A 23,395-nucleotide genomic window follows, 5' to 3' on the forward strand; every position below is an offset into this window, starting at 1 on the left:
CACAGTCTGCCTTACCCATGCAGATATGATGCTGGTTCAATGCTGGCTTCTGAGAAAGACTTCTATGTGCTCCAGGGCATGCCTGAGGTCCCGGCTGGCACAGAGCATTGCAATCCCCTGCTGATCACATTACCAACACCCAGGCTGCATCCCAGTATCTTCAATCAGTACCGAGGGGTGGGTGTCAGTATTTTTCAGAGCCCTCCAGATTCCAGTGTGTAGCCAAGGTTGAGAATCCTACTTCACATATTTCTTTCTACCTGGAACCTTTTCATCAGCTTTTGAGGGAGGGAAAACACTCCTTTGCTGAGCAAGCTGATCAATGACCTGTGTAGAGGGAGAGCAGCAAACACACCGCTTCAGGGCCAGGCAGGTACATACATGAGAAATGCTGGCTAGGTGAGAGGGAGCGTGAAGAGCTATGGGAAGCTGGAGTAGCCCCATCGGAAGCTGTGCACTGGCACCTTGCTTTTTAATGACATGGGTAGGCCAAAGCACAAACAGCTGCCAACTCATGACCTTTGTCTTAAAAGTTTAAAAGTTTAAAAGTTTAAATGGCAAGAGAATTGCTTTGGCTTTTACACATTTAACACAGTATCTTGGAGGCTCCTTAGTGCAGTAGAAAGGACATGAACTTCGAAAGCCAGGAGACATGGGGTCTTGCCCATCACTGCCATCAGATGGCCCCTTACCCTTCTTGAAATGTAAAATGCCAGAGATCGGGCCAGATATTCTCTGAGCACCCTTCTAGGCCTAAAACACTACAATACTGTGAGATTAACTCCTACTTCTGGTTCTTCACTCCTGCCTTTTGGCAGCTCAGTCAGGTAATAGCACCTGGAGTTCACCCACCTGGGTGTCCCCCACTTCTGCTAGTCTCCTCCTCTTGAATACTTCTTGCTCTTCAGCTTGGAAACTAGAATTTAGGAAGAAAAGTCACAGTATGATGTAATGCACAGCTTTGGCCTTGTTTCTGCACTGTAGTGACCCAAACATCCCCGATAAAACACCCACTGCTTAAGAGGCAGGCTCGGATGGACTATAGCTTTGATACCACAGCCGAAGACCCTTGGGTTAGGATTTCCGACTGCATCAAAAACCTGTTTAGCCCCATCATGAGTGAAAACCCTGGCCACATGCCTCTACAGCCCAATGCCAGCCTGAGTGAAGAAGATGGGACACAGGGCCACCCAGATGGGACCCCACCAAAGCTGGACGCCGCCAATGGCACTCCCAAAGTTTACAAGTCAGCAGACAGGAGCACTGTGAAGAAGGGTCCTCCTGTGGCTCCCAAGCCAGCCTGGTTTCGCCAAAGCTTGAAAGGTTTGAGGAATCGTGCTTCAGACCCAAGAGGGCTCCCTGATCCTGCCTTGTCCATCCAGCCAGCACCTGCTTCCAGGCAGCACCTGGGACCACACATCCGGGCCTCCTCCTCCTCCTCCTCCATCAAGCAGAGAATCAGCTCGTTTGAAACCTTTGGCTCCTCTCAACTGCCTGACAAAGGAGCCCAGAGACTGAGCCTCCAGCCCTCCTCTGGGGAGGCAGCAAAACCTCTTGGGAAGCACGAGGGAGGACGGTTTTCTGGACTCTTGGGGCGAGGGGCTGCACCCACTCTTGTGCCCCAGCAGTCTGAGCAAGTGCTGCCCTCGGGGTCCCCTGCAGCCATGGAGGCCAGAGACCCAGTTGTGCCTGAGTCCCCTCCCCCAGGGCTGCAGCCCAATCAGAAAACTCTCCCCACTGGCTCCGACCCGCTTCTAAGGCTGCTGTCAACACAGACTGAGAAATCTCAAGGTCCAGTGCTCAAGATGCCAAGCCAGCGAGCACGGAGCTTCCCCCTGACCAGGTCCCAGTCCTGTGAGACGAAGTTACTTGATGAAAAGACCAGCAAACTCTACTCTATCAGCAGCCAAGTGTCATCAGCTGTCATGAAATCCTTGCTGTGCCTTCCGTCTTCTCTCTCCTGTGCCCAGACTCCCTGCATCTCCAAGGAAGGGGCATCTCCAACATCATCATCCAATGAAGACTCAGCTGCAAATGGTTCTGCTGAAACATCTGCCTCAGACACGGGGTTCTCGCTCAAGTGAGTTTCTACACCTGTTGTTTCTCTGTATCTTTCTCATCTTTATTTTTAAAAATAATTCTATATATCATTTAAAAAATTCTCAGATACACTGATTAAAGAATTGTTCTGCCTCTTTCTTTCCGTGTGTGTGCAGATGTCTGAGAGTGTGTGTGTGTGTGTCTGTCTGTCTGTAGGTATTATACCTCCGCCTTCCATATTAAGGAGGAGTTTTCACAACACCTAGCTTCAGGAAGGCTGGGAGGTAGGAGGTAGGACTGGCTCCCTGGTGCATTGCTCATGAGGGCTGATGCACACCTGTGGACATTTGGAAGGTTGATGCACATCTGAAATGTCCTGCAGTTACTCAGAAAGACCAGAATGAGGCCAGATTATCCATCGGGAATTCTTACTGCTCTCCAAATGGAATCCACTTGTACTCTGCACATGGGTTCAACTCCCTGGTCAGGGAGTTAGGATGTCTGGGTCCTAGTCTCAGCTCAGGCACTGAGTCTGACTGCGAGCAGGTTCTTTCCATGCTAACCCTCAGATTCCTCATCAGCTCAAATTAGGAGATGAATGAGACCTTCTTTGCAGAACCAAGGGGATGTCAGGCATGCCATGGGGTTCCTGCTGTAGGGCTGGGGCTTGGTCTTCCCTCTGATCAAAGTAGCTCTGCATTTATTAATTTTATTTATTGTTCTTATGCTGCTGGGAAATATCTGTAGAGTGAAGGGATGCTAGTATCTACTCATAGATTTGTTGCATCAAATAATATGCACATAAATGCTTGGCACCACACCTGGGATAGAATAATTATACAATTACTGTTATCTCTTTTTAATAGGATTGTTCATACTGTGTGTTGTTTCTCCCTATGAAAGCCTTTCAGAGCTGAGAGAATATACAGAGGGTCTCACGGAAGCCAAGGAAGATGATGATGGGGACCACAGTTCCCATCAGTCTGGTCAGTCTGTTATCTCCCTGCTGAGCTCAGAAGAATTAAAACAACTCATCGAGGAGGTGAAAGTTCTGGATGAAGCAACATTAAAGGTAGGTTTCCTTTGTAAGCATCTGCAGTAACCAATGGCTTATTATGGCTGTGTGGCCACCTTAGTTGGGCCAGAGGGGAAGTAGCTTGAGTAGCCTCCTGACATCAGACCCAGGTTGTGTCCTGTGATGGTTGGACATGGTAGCACTTGGCCACAGTAAGATTTTCCATTTGAAGAGAACCTTTTAGCTTGTGAACCGCTTTCAAAAGAAGGGTTCAATGACTTCTTGCATCTTCTTTTGTCATTTTATAAATGAGAAAGTTAAGGCTCAATCAAGGTTACAAAACCTAGGTTTTCTGTCTCCAGGTTCAAGTTCAATGCTGTTTCCACATCCCATGGGCCGCTGTCCTGGCATGTGTCTGTTGTGGGATGCTGTCCATTGTAAACAATGTGGGTTACAAGAGCTCTCACCTGGAGCTTTCATTATTTCCACTGTGCATGGAGAGGTGGCTGATCCCAGGGCTCACAAGGCCCCCACACTTCTGTCAAGTCATTCTGAAAGTCTCACTTCCCATATGTTTTCTGAGCATGACCCAAAGGGGTGTGGGGAGGAAGTGGCCAGGCTGAGCTGGGGCAGGCAGTCAGATGAGCTCAGGCTTATAGGTCCTGCACCCTCTAGGTGCTGCCCCAGGCCTACGCAGCCTTTTGGCACTAGAATGATCCAGACTAGGAGGAGAGGATAAGGAGGTTCTTATTTTCCATACAAGGAGGACTCATAGCTGCAATTTCCACATCAAAAGTGTGGGTGAGTCTGGTAAGCACAAGGTGCTGCTGTGCTGAGATTCTTTCTCTGTGGCTTTCACTCATCACCTGGGACCATCATCCCCCAGGACCTTATTCAGTGCAAATGAAATAACATAAAGAGCTGTTCTGCCTCAGCTGCTCTGGAGAGAGTATTTGCTTTCTAACCTGAGAAGAGCCTTCCACAAGGCAAGTAACCTGATACTTGGGTAAGAGTTGAGAGATTTGGGCTAGTGTTGGGGCTTGGAGGTGAGGGTGCAGTGAGGTACATTCATCCTTCCATGCTTTTGGGTCTTAGGGGCTCCAAGTCTTAGGATCATAGGGACAGCTGCAAGTCAGGTGCTCTAGTGGCCCTGAGCAAGTGAATTCTTTGATATAAATTTACTCCTTAGTGCCAAGGTACAAACAGGTGGCCCAAGAGCCTATAGGTGTATTTTGTTTGGTCTGCATGGTGATTAAAAAAAATACTGAATTCTATATATGACAAAACCTGAATTGAAACCTGGACTTTTTTTAGGGAAGTGATCTGGTAGCGCTAGGTCTGTATTCCTATGTAGAGCTGACCCTTTGAGCAGATGTACTCGTTGGCTCTCTGCTATCACTCACATCTGCCCATTTTGCTTATTTTAGGGAACTTCCTAATTCCTATAGGCATCTGAGTTTGAGACCCCTGCTCTAGACTGAAATAGGTGTCTCTGACTATGTCCTGGCTCCATGTGAGTCCTGGTCTAGGCTAGGAAGTACTGTAGTAGTGTGAGTGTGTGTGTGTCACACTTGCACACTGTGCATTGGGGCAAGATGTAGCTGGATTTCCTTAGTGCTGCTGCTGTGACCCATGGAGAAGTAGAAGGGAAGAAGGAGCAACCAATTCCTGCAGAAGAGCCCTGATCCGTGTTTTTTTTTTTTTTTTTTTTTTTAACCTGAAGTCCTACAACCTGACTTCCTCTCACACTGTCCAACATGCTATGATTTCTGGCTGATTCATGGAACGCCCCCTGCCTGGGTGTGGATGGGGTGAATGAGAGAGGAAAATAATTATGCTTGCTGCTTTACATACATTTTTTTTCTTCTAAGCTTCCCATGACTCCTGAAGAGTCCATTCTTTACAGATGAGGAAACTGAGGTTTGAGGAGGTGATGTAACTTGGAGGCTGGCCAAGCTGGGGTTTGAGATAACAAATCAGTCTGACGTCAGTCTGATGTTAAACTGCTCATCCTCTTGCAGTAAAATTGTTTTTGAATGTATGTATTTCCTCCTGCAGCAATTAGACAGCATCCATGTCACCATCTTACACAAGGAGGAAGGTGCTGGTCTTGGGTTCAGCTTGGCAGGAGGAGCAGACCTAGAAAACAAGGTGATTACGGTGAGTGGTCAAGTGAACCTGAGGTTCCTCCTTTAATTAACTTTAATCTTTGTTGGCCTAAAAATCCTCTAGCATTGAGGAACCTGAGGTTCAGAGGGGAGGTTCTGCTTCATGCTTGGATCTTACAGCCTGGCGATTCCAATGATGTAATAGAATTTTTCTAACACCAAAACAATTCAGAGAAGCAAAGAGCTTTGCTCCCATCATAAAAGCAAAACTACAGGTACCACATTTGAGTGATTTCCATGCATGCTATCACTCAGTCCTCTTAATTATAATGGACCTCATTAAAGAGGCTGAGGCAGAAACATGAGATTTTTTTGTGTTTGTTTATCCCACATATCTTGCAGAAAGTGGACCAAGAAATGGTTGGAGGTAAAGAGTCAGAATTTCTAGGGGAGGAGCTATAAAAATGTCTAGACTGCCTACGAGAGTGTTTCTCAAAATGCATTCTGCCAAATGAGACTGAGCATTTCTCTATGAGAAAAGAATTCTTTGTTGAAACATTTTGGGAATCCCCATAATACCCTGCCAATACTTAGAAATCTGCCATGCAAATTTGCATTGTAGACCCTCTAATGCCTTTTGCTTAGGAATCTGCCATGCAAATTTGCATTGTAGACCCCCTAATGCCTTTTGCTTTTTAAAAGTAGACATTTTCAGAGCTTTTGTTTAACCCAGTATTTCTCAAGTTTCTTTGATTTAAAAAAAAAAAATTTCTTGGCCGGGTTGTTGGCTCACACCTGTAATCCCAGCACTGTGGGGGGCCAAGGTGAGAGGATTGCTTGAGCCCAGGAGTTTGAGACCATCCTGGGCAACACTGGGAGACCCTGTCTCTATTTTTAAAAAAATAACAGGAAAAGCCCTTTTCTTACACAATACCCATAAATATGTCATCGAATCAGTGTTTTGAGGAAACTGCTTTGGGGAATTCTGACTTACGGCAGGTGAGGCAAAAGATCTTAGTTGGACTCCCAACTAGAATTGTGCTGATACAGTTTAGGACATTGTGTTGGGATGGATTCTGAGGGCTTACCTGGTCATTATTGCTGGTGATCTCTGCTCTGGATGGAGAAGGAGGGAATGCTGGTCTCTGTGCCGGCAGCTCCAGTCTAGGACACAATTATCTTTAATCTTTGTTGGCCTAAAAATCCTCTAGCATTGACTAACTGGTTCAATCCTCCTCCAGCAAGTATGTGGACTGGACTTGAGTGATTTCTGGTCCTGACTTCCTTTGGTTTGCTCAGGTTCACAGAGTGTTTCCAAACGGGCTGGCCTCCCAGGAAGGGACTATTCAGAAGGGCAATGAGGTTCTTTCCATCAATGGCAAGTCTCTCAAGGGGACCACGCACAATGATGCCCTGGCCATTCTCCGCCAAGCTCGAGAGCCCAGGCAAGCTGTGATTGTCACAAGGAAGCTGACTGCAGAGTCCATGCCCGACCTCAACTCCACCACTGACTCTGCAGCCTCAGCCTCTGCAGCCAGTGATGTTTCTGTAGAATCCTGTAAGTTCTCCCAACTCCCACATGGGTCACATCCTCTTTGGCCATGTGTGGCCAGACCTGATGGGGCTACTCAGTAATTTGTGACCCCAAGAATATGTGGCCTGCCTAGTACACTGTTTGACATGTATGTCTGTGTTTACATGTGCCTGTGTGCAAACATGGGGGCAGCATCACCCCGGGCTCACTTGATGCCCAGGGCATCTATGGCCTGGGAGTGGAGAGGATCCCTAACAGAGACCTTGTGTTTTTCTTAGCAGCAGAGGCCACAGTCTACACGGTGACACTGGAGAAGATGTCTGCAGGGCTGGGCTTCAGCCTGGAAGGAGGGAAGGGCTCCCTGCATGGAGACAAGCCTCTCACCATTAACAGGATTTTCAAAGGTGTGGGATGTGTCTGGTTCTTTGTGGGTTCTCCAGTTGTGGGCATGTGGCCAGGCCCCCAAAAGGCTTCTGGGCACTTTCTGGGCTATGTTGGTTTCCCACAACTCCATGTCCTCTTCATAGGCATGCTGGTCTTTTTAGGGCTCAATTCTGCTTTTTCTACTTTTTCTCCTTTGCTCTGACATCCCCTGAATCCCTGGTGTGTTTTGATGGGTCCTCATAAACACCTAAGTCCTGGGCTTGGTTTGGGTTGGCAGGGCCAGGACTCTAGAGTGAGGCAGTGGGGCACCGGCCTATGGTGCAAAATTTTAAAGGGATGCCAAAATACACAGTAACCCAGATCAATACTATTTTAATGCAGTTTTTTTTTAAAGTTAATTTTAGAAAAACATGTTGAACAAAATATCGAAGTTTAAATAAAGACGGTCTGACTTTGTACTGCACACTTGGCCTCATTTGCCTTACCCTAGTCCTCGACACATCAGCTCCCGCCTTTATTTAAAATTTTGTTATTTGGTTCATCAGGGATTGGAGTACAAATCAGTCTGATATGGGGGTCACTTGGATTTTCCTGTGAAAATCATGAATGACTGTGGCAACCATGTAAAACCACCCCTGATTCTTTGGTGTTCCTCAAATTGGAGGTCTCCAAGCCACAGAGCAAGGGGTTGTAGAGAGAGGAGTACTGGAGAGGGAGGCAGGTGAGCTGGGGTTCTAGTCCCAGCTCTGCCTGTAACATGCTGAGTGACCATTCCCTTCTGGGCCTGAGGCTCCTCATCCATAAAAGGAGGTAAAGAGGTACAGGTGTGTGTCTGAGGGCTCTTAGGACTGAGACCCAAAGGGACTCTTAGCTGTGTCCCTCACCCACCATAAGCTCCTGCTGCCAAATGGTTTCGTTACAGGAAGTTCTGCTGCAGCTGCAGAAACCCAGAAGGTACAGTGAGGCTTACATGGCATTCCCCCCAGAATCCATGTTAACCCCAATTCTGGGAAAGATATTTCTAATTTTTTAAGGTCAATTTAGAAGGAACATTGGGTTCAATGTCAAGAGGACTAGATTCTAGTGTTATTTCTGCCACATGACCTTAGTAGCATGACCTTGGACAAGTCACTTCACCACCATGGACTCATTTACTTAAATGTTTAGGATGAGACTGCCAGCTGCAGTGGTGATGTGGGAGGGGAGATGCAGATTCTGGAGCCAGAGAGTCTGGGTTCCAGCCCAGGGCCTACCACTAGCAGCTGTGAAGCTCTGGGCCAGTTACTTGAGTTCTTGGTTTCCTCAAGTGTTAAAAGGAAACACAAATAATACATCCCTCATAGGATTACTGTCATAAATGCAAAACATTAGCACAATGCCTTTTAAAATAATTGCCCAATACACTTTAGCTATATTTTCATTACTATCATTAGTATTGTCTTCTACTCTTATTCAGGATTTGTGAAGACCACTGTGTCAAATGGATGGGAAATTTTCCTTTAATATAAACAAGTAAAATAGCATTGTTTTCACATGCAGCTTTGAAATAGTGGGGGGCATATATGTTTGTTTCCTTTTTTATGTGGACACAGAGGACTTCATGCCACTCAGAGGCAAGATCCCTGTAAAGATTGTTGCACAAAAGTCTCACTAGCCCTCTTCCCATACCACCCAATGCTGACGTCCTCATCAGATGTGGAGAACAAATGTGAAGGGGATAGGATATTGGGTCAGTGTCCAAAGCAGGGTCTGGGCAGGACTCAGTTCCCCAGAGTCTTCTATGAACTATGGATGGTGCTCCAGCCAGGCTAAGACGCGGAGCTGCCTGATAGTTCCCTCCCCTGGAGACAGCATGGGCTATCCCTTTCCAAGGGCCATGGAGAGCTGCAGCCTGGTGCCCTAACCTCTGAGTCACCATCTTAAGAGATGCCTCATTTTATAACCATCAACAAGCAAGCTCCCAAGGGATGATGCCCCACTCTCTACCAAGCTATCCTGGCTCCCTGGAGATCAAGGAGAGGAGGCAACTTTTCTTGTTCCCCATCATCTGTGGAACCCATTATCTTCTCCCTTTTAGGAGCGGCCTCAGAACAAAGTGAGACAATCCAGCCTGGAGATGAAATCTTGCAGCTGGCTGGCACTGCCATGCAAGGCCTCACACGGTTTGAAGCCTGGAACATCATCAAGGCCCTGCCTGATGGACCTGTCACAATTGTAATTAGGAGGAAAAGCCTCCAGCCCAAGGAAACCACAGCTGCTGCAGACTCCTAGGCAGGACATGCTGAAGCCAAAGCCAGTAACACATAGTTCCTATAACCGCTGATTCTCAGGGTCTCTGCTGCCGCCCTACCCAGATGGCGGAAAGCACAGGTGGGCTTCCCCGTGGCTGCTGCCCGGGCCCAGATCTTCTAGGACACCACCCAGCAAAACGGTTGTCCCTAAAGTAAGGGCAGAGTCACACTGTGGTAGTTGATACAAATTGTAGACCGTGTAAAAAGAGAGCTTAATGATAATACTGTGGTGACACAAATAAAATGGATTGTGATTTCATATGAAACTCATGCCTGGCTTTGAAAAATGTTTCAAGTACTGTAACTGTGTCATGATTCACCCCCAAACAGTGACATTTGTTTTTCTCATGAATCTGCAATGTGGGCAGAGATTGGAATGGGCAGCTGATATCTGTTTCACTTGGTGTCAGCTGGAGTCATGCAAAGTCATGCAAAGGCTGGGACCATGTGAGATTATTCACTCATACATCTGGCCGTTGATGTTGGTTGTTGGCTGGGAACTCACCTGGGGCTGGTGGCCTGAATGCTTATAGGTGGCCTCTCCTTGTGGCCTGGGCCGCCTCACAACATGGTGTCTGGATTCCCAGAATGAGCATCTCAGGAGTGCAAGAGCCATGAAGAAGCTGCATCTTGTTTATACCTTTGCCTTGGATGTCGCATAGCACCACCTCTACTATACTCCATCAGTTAGAGCTGACACAAACCTGCCTAGGCTTAAGGGGAGAGGAAATATGGCTGGGGTCATTTATGAAATATACAATTTGTCACATGAAACATTTGCAAAATTGTTTTTGTTTGGATTGGAGAAGTAATCCTAGGGAAGGGTGGTGGAGCCAGTAAACAGAGGAGTCCAGGTGAAGCACCAAGCTCAAAGCGTGGACAGGTGTGCTGACAGAAGGAACCAGCATGTATATGAGGGTATCAAATAAAATTGCTACTACTTACCTACCACATGCCAAGCACTGTGCTCAGGGCTAAATGGACATTGACTTTAGTGATCACAGCAGCTTCTACAGTGTATGGTTCTGTGCCAGTGTATTGATATGAGGGCAAAAATGTACAGTAAATAGATTATCCAGCTGGTAAGTGATGCGGCAGATTGAGTCCTTCCCTCTGTGATTCGGTAGAGACTGTCAGCCCAATATGCTTTAAGTGCACAACATTATAGGGAATACCTGAGTGCCTGGCCAAAGGGATATTTGGTCTGGTCATCTCTGGGTGCCTGATTGCCAAGCTAAGGACCAGGCAATGTGACTTACCATCAGCAACAACCAGCATCCCTTGACCAGGCCTGGGCCAGAGTATTGGTCTCTTCTCAGCTCCTGATCTTGTGAAGTAAGGATGTGGGGGAAGACCTGGCAAGGATAACAGATGGAACACAAAAAGTAGTAATTCTCAGGCCATCATCAGTGGAGCCATGTTAATGCAATCCGATGGCTTCTCTAGGGTCCACAGGAAGTGAAGAATCTGTTTCCCAGCAGTAGACTCAGAAAACCCAGCTGGGCTCCTAACCTTCCTGTAAACCCCTTTAATGGCTTCATTAGAGCAGGCATTCAGTTCACTGTTCTATTCATCCCAAGGAATAATGGGTTTAGAGCAGTTTCTGTCCTGCTAGTTAACTTGTTTGGCCCTCTACTTGGCTACACAGGGCTGTACAAGGCGATCCCATCTTGGTAAGACCACCACCTCAGAGTATGGAGCTCAGAGGGGGCAGGCATGAAGTTTCCTTGGCTGGTGCACCTAGAATTGGCTGAACTCATGAGAAGTTGATATAGAACAGCACTTGCCACAGAGTGGGGACTCGGTAAGCACTTAATGAATGAATGAATTCTAAGTCAGTCCAAGAGTCTGATGATTTCTTGAAAAGGGTGTTAGCTAGAAGATCTTAAGGCATGATTGTGGAATCTGTAGTTGCAATAGAACACAGAAAGAGGAAGCTTTCTGCCCCCTTAACACTGAGCTGTTGTGTTTTAAAGCTTGCTCACATCTGGGCACATTTAAGAGACAGTCACCCCAGGACTCAAAAATAGGGAAGTAACAGTAACATAGGGGAAATGCTTTCTGTTTGGAGGAGCAAAGGCTGAGAACACTGTGAAAACATCCTGCACGCGCAATAGTAACCTGGGTAAATGCAACGTGAAGGGATTTTAGACACACGTGGTCTTTCTTACAAGGAAGGTGGCGGGGGTGCAGATAAGGTTGCTAGAAAATGTTAGAGGATCCCTCTCTGGATCAGAGATAGGGAAAGAATGGCTTTCCCTATCTCTGCTTGGCTTGCATGGCTGCTGAAGCCCCTTCCAGGTGGCAAGGCTGTGCTCCCTGGTTCTGATGATGTGCCTGGGTGGACATGGCCCCTGTGGGTTTGTGCAGTCTTGAAGCAGGATCTAGAGGGGAGATTCCAGCCAGGGCTGCTAGAGGGCAGCTTGCTCGTCTATCTTTCCTAATGGCAGGATGGCCTGGCCAGGGCCTGGAAGACAGAGACCTCCTGCCTCCGCCTCAGTAAGAAGACAAGGAAACGCAAATGCCCAGGGGAAAGAAAAAGAAGGCTCTTCTCCCCAGAGTTCCCCATGCAGACGTGAGTACATGCTCAGTTCAGAATCACTTCCAAGAACTCATCCCTAATGCTGCAGATTTGGGCTGGAACAGATTCACACTGCCTGGTTTCATTGAGGACATGGAAGTCCACCATGAGGGGATAAAGAGAGAAAAACAAATTCATCAAATGGAAGATACATTGAAAGTGTTTTTCCTTAATGGTTATCCCATTTTTAAACCATTATTTTCCAAGTTGACACCTTTTTTAAGGAAAAAAAAATCTTTTGTGGCAGTAAAGCCATATACAAAGTCTATATCAGAAAAATACATTTGAGGGTCTGCAGCACAAGACTGAGGGAGCTGTAGATGCTTAAAAGGCAACAGGGCCTGGTTTTCAGTGGCGATGATGATTCTCTATGACAGTCAGGGAAACGTGGTCTCTGAGAGTGATGGGCACATAAAGGCTTGGGGCCAGAGTGCATCACACGGTGTCCAGCCCGAGTCCCCATCAGATGGTTAGAGGCCTGGGTCTACCCTGCCAGGAGAGGCATGTTTGGGTTTAGAGCACATGAATGGCTCATCGCATGCCAACCCTGAGTGGGGCAGGAGGCAGGAAGGGTGGGCTGCCGCCTCTGGTTGGCATTCTCAGAGATGTGTAGTCCATCGGCTTGTTCCAAAGAGTGAACACAGGCCTCCGTGTGCTTCCAGGCTCCTTGGTGTCCCAACAGCTGGAGCTCCTCGATGAGTCACGGGAGTTCTTTGCCAAGAAGTAATGATGGCATTACTCATGGAGTTGCTTCACTGCTTTCTGAAGGTTGGCATAAAACCGGGTCATGCTGCGGGGGAAGAAGGAGTCCACCACGTTCTGTGGGAGGTAACCGCTGAGGTCGGTATGGAAGAATGTGACCAGGTTGGTCTTGGTGGGTTCCCTGTAAAGGCAACAGCAGAGCTGTGTTACGATCTACAGCAGAGATGCTGGGGATGAGCACCAGGCAGGTGAGCAGAGCCTAGCCCAGTGGAAATGGCCATGATTGCGTCTCATCCCTTGCTGTGCCCTCCACCCAGGGGTCCTCTCTGGACCTGCTCATTTTCAGGATGGAATCTCGTCCTGTCAAGGATGCATTCCACAGCCTCGCCAAGCCTCCAGGGAGGGAGAAGCCCCTACTCCCAGTCCAAAAAGGCAGTACTCTGCTGCCTGATTCACTCAGCAAGTGCTTTCGGAGAACTCACTTTGTGCCAGGCCCTGAGAGGAACGAAGAGATGTTGCTCTTCACTATTTAGGGTCTGCAACCTCCTGGGGGCTCCTGGGACCCTTTCAAGGGGTCTGCAACATTAACACTATTTTCATACCAACATAACACGTGATTCACCTTCTCTCACATGCATATGGTGGAGTTTTCTGGAGTTTATATGATGTGTGATATTGCAACAGACTGCAAGCAGAAGCAGGTATGAGCTTCTGCTAAGCTGACATGAACGAGATGGGCAAAAATGTAAAAATGCCACTCTTTTCATGATATTTTTTGTTTTTTAAAAACACAGGTTTTTAAAATAAAGTTATTTAACATGCAGTGAATTTTTATGTTAAAATATTTTTAACATTTCTCAAATTTCCCAGTTATAATTTCAAATACATCAAATAATGATAGCTATAACCTCCATGAACAAAGGCCCTATGAAGCCCTCAAATATATTTAAGGGTATAATAAAGCCTTATACCAAAATTTTGAGAACTGCTATTTAGAGAACTGGCAAATAATTTGAGCACCTATGAAGGGATTTTGGCCAGGGGGTGGCAGAAGCTCAGAGGACGGCAGGTGGCACAGATGCAGACTGGAAGTCCAGAATCAAAGGGGCACACAATGTGGAGATGGAACACAACTTGGTAGGGACACGAAGCAATCTTCACTGTGACAAACTTCTCAACGGCCAGGACAACAAAGGTAGTATGGGCTTTGTGGAGTTCATTTGGCATTTTATTTGAATGCAACTGTCCACAGCCTCAGCCTCACCAGGAACCCCAGGTAGCTCTATGCCTGCCCATGAGATGTTTCCTGACATCATGCAGGCTACAGGTTTGGAACTGGAGACCTTTTAGAATCCCAGTCCTCAGGGCCAAGTACAGCGGCTCACACCTGTAATCCCAGCACTTTGGGAAGTCGAGGCGGGTCAGTCACCTGAGGTCAGGAGTTTGAGACCAATCTGGACAACATGGTGAAACCCCATCTCTACTAAACATACAAAAATTAGCCGGGCATGGTGGTGGGTGCCTGTAATCCCAGCTACTCGGGAGGCTGAGGCAGGAGGATCGCTTGAACCTGGGAGGTGGAGGTTGCAGTGACCCGAGATTGCACCACTGCACTCCAGCCTGAGTGACAAGAGCAAAACTCCATCTCAAAAAAGAAAAAAAAAAAAAAGAATCTCACTCCCCAAAGCCATATAGAAGGACAACTGGGGCCTGGAGCAGGATGGGGGCCAACAGATCCATAAGACGGGAGAGCATGTGCTCCTCTGCGCCGTGGCTTTTCTCCTCTGCTTGTGCCCTGCTTCCCCAAAGAGGGTGAACTCCAGGGGACAGGAAATTCCTTCCATCTCAAAGCCTTAGCATCATCCACACTCCACCTTTCCCTCACTCACCAACCCCTGCCCATCCCGCCTTTGCTAGGGCCTTCTCTCTCCTCCCTGCTCCTCCTCCCACTGGGCCTCCTCTGGCCCCCATCACCTCTCAGCAGCATCCTCTTTAGAAACATGAACAGGTGAGTGAGAAATGAGACTCCGTGATCATGTCTCCCTCTGGGTGAGGACTGGGCTCTGTGGTGGGTGGAACATGGGAGAGGCCATGTGGGATGGGACAAACTCTTCCTCACAGTGGCCTTGGTGAGTGGTAGCTCTTGCGTGTACACCATTATGTGACGACAACAACAGAAAGGGCACAGAGGAGTTGTAGGTCACCCAGTCTCCCCTCAGAAAAGGCTGGGATGAAGGCATCCACTACGGTTGCTAGAAGGATTTAATGAGAGTAGGCGTGAAGCACACTTAGCATCCTTTCTGTGCACAGAGCAAGTGCTCCAGAAATGATACTGTAATGCTGCCTTGACCACAGATACAGGCTTCTCCACCTTGAGAACGCATTTCCCCCACCCCCCGCAGTCACTTGGAGCTCGACCACCACTACCTCTGGCCTCAACACCACCTCACCCCTGATGAGTCCTCTTGCCCTCTTGCTCACAGCCTCTTGCTCAAGAGAGCAAGAGGAGAGAGAAGGCCCTAGCAAAGGTGGGATGGGCAGGGGTTGGTGGGTGAGGGAGAGGGTGGAGTGTGGATGATACTAAGGCTTTGAGATGGAAGGAAGTCCCTGTCCCCTGGAGTTCACCCTCTTTGGGGAAGCAGGGCATCACAGCAGTTAAGACTGAAGTCAGAGCATGTCCTGCTCAGGCCTCCCCAATGGCTTCTCATTTTATTCAGAGGAAAGTCCCCAACAGGCTGTGGGCCCTGAGACCTCATAGGCCGAATGTCCTAGCCTCTCCCCTTGCTAACACAACACCTCCCTCTGTGCTGTTCCTCAAAGGCTGTGCTTTTGCTCTGGCTCCTGCTCCTACTTCTGACACTTTGCATCTGCTCATACCCCTGCCAGAATGCTCACTCCACCAACATGCCCAAGACTCCCTGCATTTGTGCTTTGTTCAAATGTCTTATTAGGGAAACCCCCTAGACGACCCACTCACACCTTTCCCTGGCACCTTTATCTGGGTTTAGTTTTCCCCAAGGCACTTAACGTCTGATACTTACTAGAGCATCCACGAGACAGAACTACTTACATTTGTGTTTAGTCTATCTCCTCCTGCCTTCATTGGAATCTAAGTTCTAAGAGGACAGATACTCTAGCTGTTTTGAGACATCAGTATCTGCATTAAGAGCCCAGATTCTGGAGCCAGATGGCCAGAATGAGACTGTGGCTCTCTTACTTGCTGGCTATGTGACCTTGGATAAGTTACTAAACCTCTCTGTGCACCCACCATTCTTATATTAAAAATCAGGATCACAACAGTGCCTTAGGGTTGTTATAAAAATAGTTAATTTATATAAAGTGCTTAGAATAGTGGCTGACACAGTAGTGCTGTCTAAATGTTTGCAGCAGCTGCTGCTGCTATTATTGCTGGCTGAATCTAGTGTCCAGAATCGGCCTATCTTCACAGAATAATAAGAGAATAATCATTGTCACAGATTTCAGATTCACAGCCCCATGAGAATAACTGCACAGAGCAGGCTCTGGAAGAAAGTTTTACTGAGAACACATGATGTGTTTGTTTAATCAAGTAGACAGGAGTTGGAAGAGTCAACACTTGAATTAAAACCCTCATATAGGCAGGGTTTTGTGGGACTCCAACCAACCTATCAGCAAAATCCATGCAATTGGTCCAGGCGTAGTGACTCATGCCTGTAATCACATCACTTTGGGAGGCCAAGACAGGGGGATCATTTGAGGTCAGGAGCTCGAGACCAGAATGGACAACATGGTGAAACCCCAGCTCTACTAAAAATACAAAAATTAGCCAGGCATGGTGGCAGGCACCTGTAATCCCAGCTACTTGGGAGGCTGAGGCAGGAGAATTCCTTGAGCCTGAGAGGCAGAGGTTGCCAAGAGTGAGCTAAGATTGCACTGCTGCACTCTGGCTTGGGTGACAGCCAAACTCTGTCTCAAAAAAAAAAAAAAAAAAAAATCTACGTGATACCTTTGCTATGGGCATTGACACTACCCATTATATTGTGCATTCCACTGAAAAGAAGACAGCAATGGGATTCAGCCCCTGAGAAGAAAGGACTCTGCCTCTTATTCTGAAAATTCCTCTCTGTCAGACCCGGCATCATTGAAAGGTGAGTCTTAGCATCTGACTACTAGGTGGGAGAGGACAAGGAAATGAGTTCAGGCCAGGGCATCTAGGGCACCTATACATTGAGAGAACTGAAACTGAGCACAGGTGTATATGTTTGTGTGTGGCAGAGCACAGCTGTGCTATTTTCAAACTCAAAATTGTGTTACATCTAAGAAAAGTCTTCATGTGATGTCTGAAAAGCCAGCTTAAGCAAAGAGGGTAACATAAAGGTGCTAGGTCTGGGCTTGATATAATCCCATGACACCGAGGCCCACCTCCTGGGACAATGTGGTAGAAGCACGGACCCCTTCCCTCCAGGCGTCTGTGTGGAGACTGCAGGGAACACTACGACACACCTGCAAGGTGCAGTTTCTTTTGCTGTCAACTTGCATGATTCCCAGAATAAATGAGGGACAGGTAATTCATTACACAGAAATTTCCTGGCAAGAGCCTGGCCATGACCTGTGGCAAATGGGAATAGAGAGTCCCCGGGGTCAATTCTGAGGCTGACTTACAGTGTGGTCTCAGAACTGCCCTTTAGGCCTGAGTTCCGCCACATTCCTTGCCGAGGAGAGATGATCACTGAGTGAAATGTGGGGTGGGGACTGCTATCTTCAAAGCTGCTCCTGTCTGGCAGAGGGTATTCAGGGAGGACTCGGAGCACAGACCCTGCCCTGCCAACCTCCTAGCCTTTGAGTCAGGACACATCACTGAATATCCCCAAACCTCAGTTTTCTCATTTGCTAAATGGACCATGACATTTGCTTAGCCTGGAGGCTGCAGGGAAAATTTCCTGCATCACAAATAAGAGTAACGCCTCCCCTCAATTCTTGCCCATGTGCCAGGTACTCTCAGGAGGTTCTGCTTACGCAGATGTGTGTGAAAGTATTTTGTATCATCACAATCTAAACAGCTGTAAGGCATTTTTCTTCTTTTGAATCATAGTCAAAGTGCCCCTTTTCAGAGAAGGTCCACAGGGAAGGCACGGTTAGGTCTGAGCCATGTACCTCAATGCAGGAAATTATCCTTACCCTGGAAGAGGTTCACAGAAGCAACCACAAGGATGGTTAAATCCTCTCACAAAACCTGGCTTCGGGGGACATAAGGGGTGTTCCACATGGGTGGCTGGAAGACAATGCAGAATGTCAGTGAGTTACAACTTCAGATGGTCAGGCCACCTGGCCACTGGGATACCATAGAACACACAGACAGGACTACCTGCAGCCCTGGAGTCTGTGAAGGACTCCTGCCCTTTGGCGTGAGGTCCCCCTACTCCCACCCTACTGCCCCTTACACTCACACATACAAATACACTCTCACATGCGTGTACACAAACTCACACACATGCACACACACACTTGCACTCACACACACTCATCTACATTCACGCATGCACATAGCTTTCCCAAGCTTGTCAAGAATATTAGAGAAAAGAACATTCTAGAACACAAGGTTTGGGAGTGGGAGGAGGCAGGTGCCTCTCTCAAATCCCAGCCAGGAGAGGTATGGATGCATCCAACTCTCTCATGTAGAAGAATTGGAGGAATGGCAGTGGCTGTGCAGAGGCAGGAGCCCTGCTCCTCACTGGACATTAAGGGAGTGGACAGCACCCAAACTCTCAAGAAGACATGGCCATGGATTTTGCACACAAGTGTTTTGCCACCCAACTAACCTACATGTCTATAGCAAACACCATGAGCTTCGGCAGGAAAAAAAAAAAGGGAGGCACTGGCAAAGCCGTGACTCAAACACAGAATTACTGGTATTTGGACTGTCTTGCCTCAGACCTCCATGGCCCTGAACCCCCCCAAACCCAACCAGATGAGGTAGGGGACTCAGAGTGTGAGTTTCTGGTGATTTCTGGTTGCTTAGCTCTCCTTAAGGAATTATGAGGTGCAGAAGAGAAAGCCCAGCATCGTAGGAAGGCATGGCAGCTCCTCTGGGCATCACTCACCATTGGAACTGATGGTCCCATCCTCATATCTCTTGACTAGCACCAAGTCCACAAAATCTCTGGGAGAAATGAGCTTCATGGCAGCTGAGGGGGTGGAGGTTCTGCTTACACACAGGGTCTGCCAAACCAAAGAAGCATGTAGCTGTGACTGCTTGCCAGACATCTTCTCCCAACTCCCACTCCATCCCTCAAGGTCTGGGAGAGGTACCAGGACTGACAGTAGGGTGGCACTATAAACAGTAAGATCCAGAGCAAATCTTCCCAGGAACCGGGTGTCATGGAAATACACCCAGTTTGTAAGATGAGGGCTGTGACACAGGCTGCCCACAGCTGTCTAGCTGCAGACCAGTGCCATGCTGAAGTCATGTCTCACAAGTGACCATAAGAGGTACCATTTATTAAGCACCTAGTAAGAGTCTGGCTGGACAAAGCTCTCAGTTGTCCCTTACCTTTAGAAATAGGTATCATTAATCCCTACTACAGGTGAGGAAACTGACACTTAGAGAGACTAAGGAACTCAGCACGAAGCTCATGGTGGAGATGGGATTTGAAAAGGACCAGAGCTAGGGAGAGGGAAGAAAGGCCACTCTTTTTTAGGGCTGACCCTGCACTTGCTCAGCCTCCTATGTTGTGCCTGGGGCAACTCTGGTTTACCCTAGTCCCAGCCCCAGGAGGGAATACCTTGAACCTCACTCAATCTCAGCATATCCCAGTAGTCCACACTCCCATTTTATAAACCAAGGATGCTGGGCTTTCTCCCATTCATCCCATCCTGCAAGAGAGCAGGGTCCAGGCTCTCTCGGGGTCACAATGGAGAACTACAGGCCAGGTCTGCGATGGAACAGTCCTGGGGAGAAGTCTCACGGTAGGTGAGAGGGGCTGGTAAAAGTCTCCATCTCTTTATCTTTCCCCTCAGGTATTAAGACTTGGGGCACCACGTGTTGCTGAGAAACTTTTCAGCAGGGACACTTTTGGCCTCAGGAAATTAATCTTCAAGTGGGTGTGAGATGCCTGGGGGCACTTAAGCACTTTGCAGTGGGTGCAATGAGGATGAATTTCCAGATGACTCTACTCCATGTTTCCTTCATCCCTTAACGACCTGCCTGGGAACAGCCTGCACCTTACAGAGAGTCTCCTTTCCCACTTGAAGAAAAGCACAGCATATGCCCATTCATCTAGAATCATCCTATCATGAATTGTCCCAGTATGTAAAATCCTCCAGGGTGGCAAAGGGACAATTAGGACTGCTGGCTGCAATATGTAATCAAGGTAGTATACACTGGTGTTAGAATTTCATGTTTTTCCCTTTCTTAAACATATTCCAAAACTTGGTGTTAAAAACAAGGCAATTTTGCCATTTCTAAATTCTGGTATTCTGTAACAGTAATGGCAGAAGTGATGAAAAATTTGAAAAAAAATTATACTGCTTCCACTTCTGATGATTGCCCCCAGGTACATCATTCCTGAGGTATAGTGTCTGGAAACCAAGATGAGGAGGACTTTGGAAAGAAATTTTGAAGACAGCAGCAGCACATGTCATAATTGCGACAAACTCATGGCATGGCCCTGTATCCTATCCATCCATCCACCTATCTACCCATCATCTATTTTAGAATTATGATATTTGAGAGTTGCCAAAAGCATGCTGAAAAATGCCAGTCTGCAAGGAAAAGCCCTTTCTCCATATTTTCATTGTTTCACTAAATGATAAAGAGCTACCACTTGGTAATTCTCCACTTTTTTGTAAACCTGAGCTCACCAGTAGCCTGTGCTTCCCCTCTAATTTGCAGTTGTCTATTGAAAAGTTTGTATCTTTTCATGGATTTATGAGTTAATTAGAAAAAAGAGCTCCCATTCATCTCAGCTAAAGATGCAAAATGTTTCACTTGTCACGTTTAATATTTCTTTATCAGAATTTATAATATAATCATGTTATTTTAATGAATTACACTCGTACCTCAATCCAATTTTTAAAAAAAACAATTAGTCTTGGCCAGGTGTGGTGGCTCACATCTGTAATCCCAGCACTTTGCGGGGCAGAGATGGGGGTATCATGAGGTCAAGAGATCAAGACCATCCTGGCTAACATGGTGAAACCCTGTCTCTACCAAAAATACAAAAATTAGCTGGGCATGGTGGTGTGCCCCTGTAGTCCCAGCTACTCGGGAGGATGAGGCAGAATTGCTTGAACCCAGGAGGCGGAGGCTGCAGTGACCCGACATCGCACCACTGCACTCCAGCTTGGCAACAGAGCGAGACACTGTCTCAAAAAAAAAAAAAAAAATTAGTCTCATGATTACAGAAAATATATGATTAAAATAATTTCCATTTCTATGCATATTTATGATGCAAGATGATGACTTTCAAGAATAACCATGTATTAAATTAGGATAAAATTCAGAGGGCTATGTGGAATGGAAATTTGAGTTCTAGGAAAACAGTTATATACAATTTCTGACTATTTAATAAACTTTGTTCATGTATTTTAAATAAAAATTTATATATTATTTAGATACATCTAAAAGAATGTCATTGTTTTGTTCAAAACTGATATTTACATGTCAAAAATGATATGCTTTGCAACTTACAAAAATTTAGTTGTCAACTAAATATTATTAATAGATGTCAACTGGATGTGTGAGGATGATGCATAATTTCCCAAAAATCTGTTGGAAGCATGTAAGCAAAAAGCGTGAAGACCCTCATACTAGAGGGTAACTGGGGTCATGCAGGTACATGGGGCTGCTACTACTGGCCCAGGCTTCAGGGAAGTGGGTGCCAGGGGCTGAGGGTCCTGTGTTGCCTAGTACAGCAGCCCCACACAAGGAACAGGTATGCTACCCCCAGGAGCTTCTCTGCCTATCTGAGTCATGACCTTTCCCACCAGGAAACTGGGCTGAGGCTGGCCTCCAATGCTGCAAGCAGCGGGCAGCCTGTGTTTGCAGGACATATTCCCCTGACAAAAGGTATCACGGACCCCTTCCAGAAGAAATGGGAGGGAGTTACTATAGCAGGGCCCAGATACTATCTAGAGATAACATGCTTGGGAAGATTTACATCAGTGATGCTTTGGATAATTTCAAAACCGGTCACATTCTCATCCCACTTCACTCGTAGGCCTCCAACGGCTGGCTTCACACAGTCCCACACCTCCTCTGGTGTCCCATATACAATGCCTTCTCCTCGGTACCTGGAGCACAAAAAGGAATTTGACCCCAATGCATCAATCAAATGTGTTTATCTTGTGATTGTATCTAAGAACTAAAAGGTGAACCATGCCATGTCTGTCACTACTATTTAGGACAGGCTTGCAGAGAAGGGGCTGAAACTTACTAGCCCCACCTCTCTTCAGGCCTGCAGAAATGAACAGTGAGCCTTCACAAGAATACAGTTTGCTGAAAATGATTTCATTAAAAACAGTAAGGCTTTTCTGGAGGACAACTGATTACAGGTTATAGGGTTGATCTGAATATTTTAAAAGGCAAACCCATAAAGATACCAGGAAGGGTGCGGCACCTCTGGTAAGCTTTGAACGAGGCATGCACTTACAGGTTCCCTGGAAACTCCACAGATGGCCTCCAGGAAACTGAAACTCCATTCTGTCAAAAGGCACAGAACCATAGAAGTTTAGAGCTAGAAGGGCTCTGGTCACCTGGCTTAATCCCCTGTTTTACAGAAGAGGGGTCAGAGGCCTCAAGAGATACGACACTCCAAGGCTGTGCAACCCATACATGGAAAAGCTGGGACTAGTCTTGGGCAAAGCTGTCCCCACAGCAGAATGTGATGAAGAAAAAGATCTCAACTGGCTGACTCCGAGAGCCGTAGGTGGTTTTCAAATTATCTAAAGGCCACCATGCATTTTGTTTCCTTGAGCAACCCAGGGCTACTTGTTAAAAGTCAGAAGTGTCAAGCAAAACTACCCCCATGCTACCCTCTGGCAACGACAAAGAGAGGGGTTCACGCTGTAATGAACAGAGTAAAGGCTTTAGAGGCTGGTGTTAGGGTTCCAGTCCTAAACAGCATTCAACAGCCAGGTGACCTTGGGGAAGTCCCTGAGTGAAAGGAACAGATACCACCTGAAGTCATTGTGAGCATAACAGGCCCAATCTTTTTTTTTAAAAGAAAACAATCCCCATTGGAATCCCTCTCAATCGGGTCCAGGGTATTGGGGTGCAGGAAACAACGGGGAGAGGAGTGGCTTGGGGGCTTCTGGGGACCCGGGCTCCACGAAGCGCTCTCCGGGACCCCTTCCCGCCCAGCTCCTCACTCACGCCTTCCCGGCAAATCTTCCAGCCTGCTGTGTCCCGCCGGTACCAGAGCATCTTCTCAGCCACAGCCTCGCTCATCTGGGCTGCCAGCGTCGGGTCCATTGCGCCGCGAGCTGCGCTTGGCCGCGGGGTCGCGGGTGTTCTGAGCGGCGGCGCTGGATCCGGGGTGCCTGAAAGCTGGAGTTCTGGGAGGAGCTCGTAGCCCCGCCTCTTTCCCCGCCCCCGCTCCCGAATTGGTGCAGGCCCTCAGACAGATCCCGCCTCCCTGAGATTGGCAGGACCGCAGACTGCGGGGCCAGGCTCTCCAGTTAGAGTCAGCGCCTGGGCGGGTCCCGGAAGCCTCCGGCGCGGCTGGTAAGGTCCTGCAGTATCCACCTCCTTCTTGTCCCGTT

At 47.5% G+C, this 23,395-nt stretch overlaps 2 protein-coding genes and 1 long non-coding RNA gene across 6 annotated transcripts in view; 2 read left to right on the forward strand and 1 right to left on the reverse strand.

Moving 5' to 3' along the window:
- The window catches only part of IL16 (interleukin 16), a 137,261-nt gene extending 127,619 nt beyond the window's left edge, over positions 1-9,642 (forward strand). The window contains exons 14-19 of one of the 2 annotated variants that reach the window (XM_023193388.1): positions 985-2,080; positions 2,944-3,112; positions 5,114-5,215; positions 6,463-6,721; positions 6,976-7,101; positions 9,159-9,642. In XM_023193388.1, the coding sequence (XP_023049156.1) occupies positions 985-2,080; positions 2,944-3,112; positions 5,114-5,215; positions 6,463-6,721; positions 6,976-7,101; positions 9,159-9,352 (1,946 nt within the window). In that variant the 3' untranslated portion in view covers positions 9,353-9,642. The remainder of the gene's footprint in view (positions 1-984; positions 2,081-2,943; positions 3,113-5,113; positions 5,216-6,462; positions 6,722-6,975; positions 7,102-9,158) is intronic. The other variant, XM_023193387.1, reaches the window with a different exon arrangement.
- Positions 9,643-12,122: 2,480 nt separating this feature from the next.
- Positions 12,123-23,294, reverse strand: STARD5 (StAR related lipid transfer domain containing 5). 2 transcript variants are annotated; one of them, XM_023193390.2, is made up of 6 exons: positions 23,007-23,286; positions 22,285-22,334; positions 21,793-21,925; positions 18,736-18,853; positions 17,813-17,906; positions 12,123-12,836 (listed from the first exon to the last, which is right to left on the reverse strand). In XM_023193390.2, the coding sequence occupies exons 1-6, from the start codon at positions 23,103-23,105 to the stop codon at positions 12,689-12,691; spliced, it is 642 nt and encodes a 213-aa protein (XP_023049158.1). In that variant the 5' UTR covers positions 23,106-23,286; the 3' UTR covers positions 12,123-12,688. The 2 variants fall into 2 exon arrangements, with proteins under 2 accessions (XP_023049158.1, XP_023049159.1); XM_023193391.2 differs by lacking the exon at positions 22,285-22,334 and having other exon boundaries at positions 23,050-23,294.
- Positions 23,286-23,395, forward strand: part of LOC111527185 — a 38,044-nt gene continuing 37,934 nt past the window's right edge. For both annotated transcript variants that reach the window (XR_002726581.1, XR_002726582.3), the window contains exon 1: positions 23,286-23,357. This is a non-coding gene — a long non-coding RNA (uncharacterized LOC111527185). The remainder of the gene's footprint in view (positions 23,358-23,395) is intronic.

Source organism: Piliocolobus tephrosceles, chromosome 6 (assembly GCF_002776525.5).
Source record: "Piliocolobus tephrosceles isolate RC106 chromosome 6, ASM277652v3, whole genome shotgun sequence".
NCBI lineage: Eukaryota > Metazoa > Chordata > Mammalia > Primates > Cercopithecidae > Piliocolobus > Piliocolobus tephrosceles.